At 34.4% G+C, this 7,794-nt stretch overlaps 1 protein-coding gene across 1 annotated transcript in view; it reads left to right on the top strand.

Annotated features, from left to right (window-relative positions):
- The first annotated feature begins 295 nt into the window (after positions 1–295).
- Positions 296–7,794, top strand: part of ScsbetaA (Succinyl-coenzyme A synthetase beta subunit, ADP-forming) — a 149,164-nt gene continuing 141,665 nt past the window's right edge. The window contains exon 1 of the mRNA XM_085815540.1: positions 296–453. Coding sequence (XP_085671666.1) covers positions 385–453 — 69 coding nt within the window. The 5' untranslated portion in view covers positions 296–384. The remainder of the gene's footprint in view (positions 454–7,794) is intronic.

Below are 7,794 nucleotides of genomic sequence, written 5' to 3'. Positions count from 1 at the left end.
ATACAACGTATCACATTTAATAATTAAAAAGAGTTATGTGATACAAACTCCGTAGGTTTCAGTGTTAAAGTAAACCAGATCGTCCCTACTCTTTCTTGACGACATGTCGGTGACGCACGCCCCGCCTATCTCTCCATGAATCCATGAATCTTTCATGGTTCCATGAATCTTTCCAGCCTGACGTCATAAACGGCAACCAGTAAGAATAGGGGGAATGGCTGGGGCCAGGCGCTTGTTATCCACTGTGGCTTGGCTAACCATCCGACGTCGGATGAGTAGACACTTTCTAAAAGCAGACTATTTCAAGATCGATTCATCGATACAACATTAAGACAGTAAAATAGGGAAAGGCAGCAAGGTGAAGCGTAGAACATTATTGACAGGATGGCGACTGTTGCATGTAGAGCACTTGCGAAATCAGCCAGTAACCATTATAATCACCTAGTTTCAAAAGTAAGAATCTTCAGATGTAAACAATGTATAGTCTGACTTGTAAGAAGTATTATTATTCTAATGCATATACGTGTATAATAAGAATACTTAAGATTAGATCAGTGCAGTGCGATTTAGGGCGTTTTAAATATTAATACTTTAAAAATATAATTACCTTTTTTTAATTCAGCTTTTCTCCCAAGTCTTCATGAGCACTCATGAAGTATTGCAGTGTAACATATGCTTAGAATTTTTCAAGGAAAATAGGCCTTTAAATATTTTTTGTCATTATACTCGGATGTCGCCAAATTTGGCTATGTAATTACAGTTTAAGCCAACTTAAAAAAGCTCCGTATGTGAGTTTCAGACGCGAATTAAAGCATGCTACAAGATTGTAGTTAATTTGCGAGATGAGACGTGCAGAATTGCTTGCCCAGTTATTTGGGACGTTATGCTTGTCGCTTTTTACAAGAGTAAAAAAAATTGGATGGTTTAATCCTAGTATCCGGTGCACACGGGATTTGGCGACTGTATGATGAGCAATAAAAACGAGACATTACGATGAGTAGTAAACGGCTCATTCAAAGAATATATATATACATAGTATATACTATATATATATACATAGTATACTATGTATATAGTAATAGTATATAGTGTATATATAGATGTTTTTTGGCTCATTTTTAGTGTTGGCGATAATTTTCAAAATCGCGCCAAGGCTGCACCGTATACTAGGATTTTACCAAATTTTGGATTTTTGTCAATTTCCTTTGACTTTTTAAGTGAAAATACATTGATATGTACATGGACAAAGTCAAGGGAGTGCGTAATGCCGAATTCGTGCAATTCTGTGATTTTTTTTTTTTTTAAAGGGAAAATAGGCCGAATGGTAAAGTTGCTGATAACTGGTAGTTCGGTCTGAGGTCCGAATCCCGCAAACGGGCTGGCTGCGTGGGCGTTTTACATAGTTTTCTCCATGTGTAACAGGTATACAAGCCAGTTTCCCTTAGAAAGTCTTCGACGAAGGCATCCCTCCCCTAAGGCAGATAGCCCTAGTGTGCTTTGCCATATTTAAATAAACCAAACCAATAAGTGAAAATAGGTTGATGTGCACATGGATACCAAGTTTGTTCAGTTCTTAAATATGCGCCAAGCAGTGGGTAATGGGCAATTCTGCACTTCACCCATGCATTACATATTGGGAGATTAGTAATTTGGACGACTAACCATGGCGACTGCTGCGATAAGGAAATACCATGAATTGTTTAACTTCTTACTAGAGATAACTGCATGTATTCAGAGCCAGCATTATAATGCGAGACAGAATTATGTGAGCTATAAAAAACTTTTATTGATAATGAACATTATTAAACTTGTATTATTTTAAATAATAATGAATGAAACAGAATTTTTGAAATTTCATAAATTGTTCCATGTAGTTGTCTGCATCTTAATCTGCATGATACTTGTCATAGTTGTATATGATTTCTTGCCACCTAGAGAACATCTCTTGATGATAATTTTCTCATATATGATGCTTCGGTTAGAGTAGACTGAAGGATACCCCTTGTATTATTGTGAAGTTGTAGTTTCATTTATTTCCAAGTTGTAGTTTCATTTATTGCCAGGTTGTTGTTTCATTTATGGTAACCTGGGTAGTTGAATGCTCCGTAAGTATACTTTTACCTATAATTGGGTGCTTCTTTGACCTTTTTAAGTGAAAATATATCGATGTGTACATGGGCGAAATCAAGGGAGTGCGCAATGCCAGGTTTGTGCAATTTTCTGATTTTTTTTTTAAGTGAAAATAGGTCGACATGTACATGGATACCTAGTTTGTGCAATTCTTTGACTTGTTATTTTGTCTTTGTGTAGCGGCGAATTTTAACGCTGAAATCGTTGCTCCACAAAGCCAAAATAGCAAGTCAAAGAACTGCACAAACTCAGTATCCATGTACCGCCAAAAATCGTCAGTTTTCGTCTAGGCGTACCTACCCGTATATATACTTTTACCAATGCTTCAGATTTAAATTCTAGTGTAAAAAAAAAAAAAAAAATATTTTTGGCCTCTGTATCTTGGCAGAGACTAGAATTTTGAGGTACGAGACCCAGTGGTAAGTTATAAAAATCCTCGAGTGTTGTGATTTGATCTGCAGGGTGGCTGGGCTATCCATCTGCCAGGAAGTTGGGAGTGTAAGAGAAAAAATGCTATTGATTTCACACAAAAATTAGTGGAATACTGCATCTTGCTGAATAATTCTGGCATATGGACTGGTTGCATAGATCATTTTTATAGCCTCATATATAAAGTTCTCCAAAAATTCCTAAATTATTACTGCTAGTGTTCTGCAAAAAGTCCTTACTTTCCATCCTGGTTTATGGTCACACAAAGGAATTCATATACCTGCAATACTATAACTAACTGCAGATTGCCGGATCAAAGTTTGACACACTTCGAGCTAATCAATCGTCAGCATACAGCGACACTTCGCGTGTATACGAGCCAGTTTCCCTTAGAAAGTCCTCCACAAAGGCATCCCTCCCCTTAGGTAAATAGCTCTTGAGGCTTTGCCGTAATTAAATAACCTAACAGCGACACTTGGACCATTAAAAAATTGTGGCAATAAATATATATCCAGTAATAGTGTTGGCCCCAGAGATTATATAGCCACACTGAGTAGCAGCATTTGTAGAATTTAAAGAAGCAACATACAGCAAAATTTTTAGAATTTGGAAGAGACTCTGGAGCCAGAATTTAATGGCAATAAAATTTTTGAATTTAGGATTCATACATATTGCACCAGGTGGCAAAATGCGTAGTGCTGGTCTTGCAGAGTTCTCATTTCTGGTTACAATGTATTCCAGAAACATAAAAGTTCCATAAACTCCTGTTGGGGTACAAGACATATTTACTCTTAGAATGCTTATTTAATGTTAATAGTAAGTTAATGTCAATTCTAATCTATGTTTTGAGAGTTTGCATCCCATATACAAATGTGTTTACTTTTTTGTATAAATGAAACGTAACTTTTGTGACTGAAGCACATGCTTGGTATGACTGCATTATTCTTGACATGGAACGTAATGACTCGGAAATAAATGAAACGTGCCATTTTTTTTGTTTGTTTGTCTGTTTCATGTAATAGTCTTGTGTAATTCAAATCTTTTTGCAGGTTTTTTAGTAATAACTACTAAATTTTGTTCATATACATGTTGGATTGGTGACTTAATTTTGTAATGTTTTAAATCAAATATATTTTGTGTAATAGTCTTATGTAATTCTAATCTTTTTGTAGGTTTTTTAGTAATAACTACCAAAGTTTATTCATATACATGTGGGATTGATGACTTAATTTTGTAATGTTTTAAATCAAATATATCTTCACAAAAATATTTAGGAATTGCTCGTGTCATTTTAATTCACTCTGTATGTACTATAAATAACACATATACATAAAACAGGGTTCGTACGGTCCTTGAGAGTCCTTAAGTTTTTTGGATTCGGTTTTTGGTCCTTAATTTCGGCCACAATCGGTAGAAGGTCCTTAATTTTAATCATCGGAAATTTCTGTCTGCTTTTACGACTGCCATTTTGAGTGTGAATTAGCACTTAGCAGGAATATTTTTGGCGATTCATTGATAAATATGGGTATTTTTTTAACGAGTAATAGGTTATAATTTGTTCCTATGTGGGATACTCGAGTTTCTGAGCAAGAAGTGAAACATAAGCATTTCGAAATTATTTTATTTTTTGTAATGAAGAGCTCTCAAACAACTTTTCGCTTTTGAGGATGTGAATTCTTTTATGAAACGGCTAAATTTGGCGACTTATCAACATTTGGTGATTTTAAGATCGGTTTCTATAGAAAATTTTTAATTCTGAGATCAGTAAATTTTTTGACGAGTTTTTTAGAACATTCTAACATTAATAAATTTAATTAAAATAATGGTAATATATTATTGTAGTTATATTTCAGAAATAACATTTAAAATAAAGCATTTTTATTTTTCACTATCATATTATAAAGTTCCATTTTGGCCTCATATTATACAATGTTTTTGAATCTGAAAAATAAGCTAGGTATAATGTTATAAAGCACAATTTACGAAACAGTTTTTATCAAAAGCAAAATAGCTATGTAATTAATTAAAAATGTCTTTTTAATTTTTTCATGGTAAGAGTTTTTCCCATTTCTCAGAATGTTCAGAATTCTCAAAATATGCATCAGCTTTCTCTATAAAATTAATTTCATACTCTTTTCACACGTTTTTTTTTTTCTTTTTCTTCCTTCAAAACATATGTGGGTTTTCGCTGTTACAGAATTGGTAGAGGTAATTTTTCTTTAGGATTTTAGATATTGCAGCTTGGAAAGTTTAAAATGATTTGAAGCCAAATTTATAGATCCACAATTCTAAAAGATTCCAGAAAAATGTTTCCATGGCAGTAACACACAATTTCTTACTTTTTGGAGAACATCTGGAAGAACAATGAAAATATAATACAGTACAAAGTCTTTAATCCAGACATCTATAATCCGGAATGATCTCTAATCCGGGCCTCAAAGCTATGCTGCGCATGCGTATATGCATTTGCACATGTGCATAATACCTTTAATCGTGTGCATAATACGCTTACACATGCACATTTAATGTATAACAGATGGTATAAGCTAGGCTAAAATTATCAAATTATCTATTTCAGTTAATGTTGCAGATTGCGCTGTTCCTTAATCTTCTAATTGGATCCGGCTTATTATTTTTTGCAGACTGTTTTGTAAAAAGTAAGCTTGAACTTTTGATTATGTCAAAAAGAGTTTCCAATTCTGGAGCTGCCAAAGGATCTACAAAGCGAAAGCATGTTTGGATGTCCATCAAACAAAAAGTGGAATTGCTGCAAAAATGGGATAAAGGCATGAAGAAAGTGACAGAGAGGTTAGTGAAAACGAAAAAATTTTGATTGACAAGTTAGTCGGTATTCTCGGCACAGCAATTACAGGACTTGAACAGCGGAACTTTGTTACTGAACAAGAAATTATGTCTGTTTATAGAATTAACCCGGCGTTACTCGCGCTAATTGTACGTACGCAAGTGCTTGCGCCGAGCCTGGGAGGCCCGTTTATGGATTTATATTTTATGCAGGTCACGAAACACCCCATTAAGCATTTACTAACAACATAACTTAAGGCAATATTTAAAGCTCTAATTTTATTCAATATATGTATAGAATTTTTTTAAAAAAACTTACCAAGTTTTATATACAATTGGTACATGTTAAAACAGAATGATCTCCACAGACATTTCTTTCACATTTTGTACAACTTATCTTATATTTTCGGTCCTTTGAACTTGGGCAAATATAGCACCTTTTTCTCTCAATTACTTTCTGTTTTTTAGCAGTAGGTTCTTTGCTCTTGGAAGATAGTTTTTCTTGCAAATGTCGAGGGAGACATGGTACAGTGCACCTCTCTGCTGTGTAGTCTTTCAGCAAACCTGTTGCAAGATCTCTCAAAAACTGACACCGCTTCCTGTGCTTTAAGGATGGATGTTTTGAGCATTGGAGTAATACTCAAGCATTGATTGCAGCAGTATTTAGCAGTGTAAAGAATAGAACCATCGACCATCTTTTGCTGATTCTTGTAGTTCAATACGCAGCTGACATTTGGTCCACCACATCAACAGCTCCTTTCGTCAAATTATAAAATGATATTATTTCAGGTTTTTTTGCCTCACTTGTTGTTTGGTCAACAGCGTTTCGTTATAAATTATAGATAAGAGCTTAACAATTTTTTTTTTTTTTAAGAACATATGACACTAAAGTCATGTCTTTCTGGAATGCAAACAAGGATGAATGCACCTTACGATTATTATTGTTCACTAACTCTTTTGGTATTTCCCTCTTGTTCTTTCTTATGGTGCGTACTAGAGTAATGTTTTTCTGAACGAGATATTTTGCAAGTTCATAACTAGTATACCAGTTGTCGACTGTTACACTTCTCCTGGAATTTAACTTTTCTGTTAACCTTTTGATGACTTCAACTGATGAATTATTTACATGATACGGGTCTTGGGACTGAGTACCTGCATAAGCTTCTAAATTACATGTAAAGGAAGTTTTTACATCAAGAAGAGCAAAAATCTTTATTCCATACCTAGCTGGCTTTTTTGGAATGTACTGTCGAAATGAACAGCGTCCTCTAAATGGTTCGAGTTTTTCGTCAGTAACATATGATCCAGCTTTGTAAAACTCCTGACAATTATGCACAAATGAGCCAAATACATACCTTGGGGCAAGTCAATTTCTTTTCTCATTTGCCTTTTGCCAATTTCTTTTCTCATTTGCCTGTTTCTGACATCGTCAAATCTTATGCGTCTCATAAGAAACAAAAACGATTATGAGACATGGTCCTATGAAATATTTTTATTCCCATTCCATCAGTGCGCCATAAATCTCTCACATGCACATGTGATGATTTATGTATACCATATAAATATAATAATCCAATAACAGCTTTAATTTTGGAGAGTTTTGTTTTTTTAGCATGCGCGTAAGACCTTTACGGCTGCACATATGCGTGTGTGCATGCGCATAATATGTTTACGCATGTGCATTTAATGTATGACGGACGGTATAAGCTAACATGATCTAATTATCTATTTCAGTTAATATTGCAGATTCCGTTGTTCCCTAATCTTCGAATTGGATCCGGCTTATAATTTTTTGCAGACTGTTAGAGCAATTTTATAAAAGTAAGCTTGAACTTTCGATTATGTCAAATAGAATTTCTGATGCTAGAGCTCCCAAAGGATCTACAAAGCGAAAGTATGTTTTGATGTCCATCAAACAAAAAGTAGAATTGCTGCAAAAAATGGATATAGGCATATCCTTTGTTTCTCTAACCATTCCAAAATCTGTTTATCAATTTCACGCTGCTCTGCGGCGGGGAAGGGAGAAACGCCGTGGCGTGCAATGAATTATAAGTTGATCTGTCAGCACTATTCTTATCTTTCAGGGCAGATTTTTTTTATTTGGCTTATAATTCCTTACTAAATGCAGTATTTCATCTCGATGTACTCCATCTTTGATATGATTTAAATCAAATTCCTTGTTATTATAATTCGCTTCTGATCGTGAAGAAAGTGACACAGAGGTTATTGAAAACGAAAAAATTTCAATTGACAAATTAGTCGGTATTCTCGACACAGCAATTATAGGACTTGAACAGTGGAACTTTGTAATTGAACAAGAAATTATGTTTGTTTGTAGAATTAAAGAGAAAATATTATCACATGAAACAAAGGAACTTAAACAACTTACATTGAAAGAAATGTTGGTACTTACGTATTAACGCAACCAGGCCA

Source organism: Stegodyphus dumicola, chromosome 4, assembly GCF_044657685.1.
Source record: "Stegodyphus dumicola isolate Sdum_Otavi_A_Nest chromosome 4, ASM4465768v1".
Taxonomy (NCBI): domain Eukaryota; kingdom Metazoa; phylum Arthropoda; class Arachnida; order Araneae; family Eresidae; genus Stegodyphus; species Stegodyphus dumicola.
Note: the sequence above shows the minus strand (reverse complement) of the source record. Positions and strands in the feature narration are given on the sequence as shown.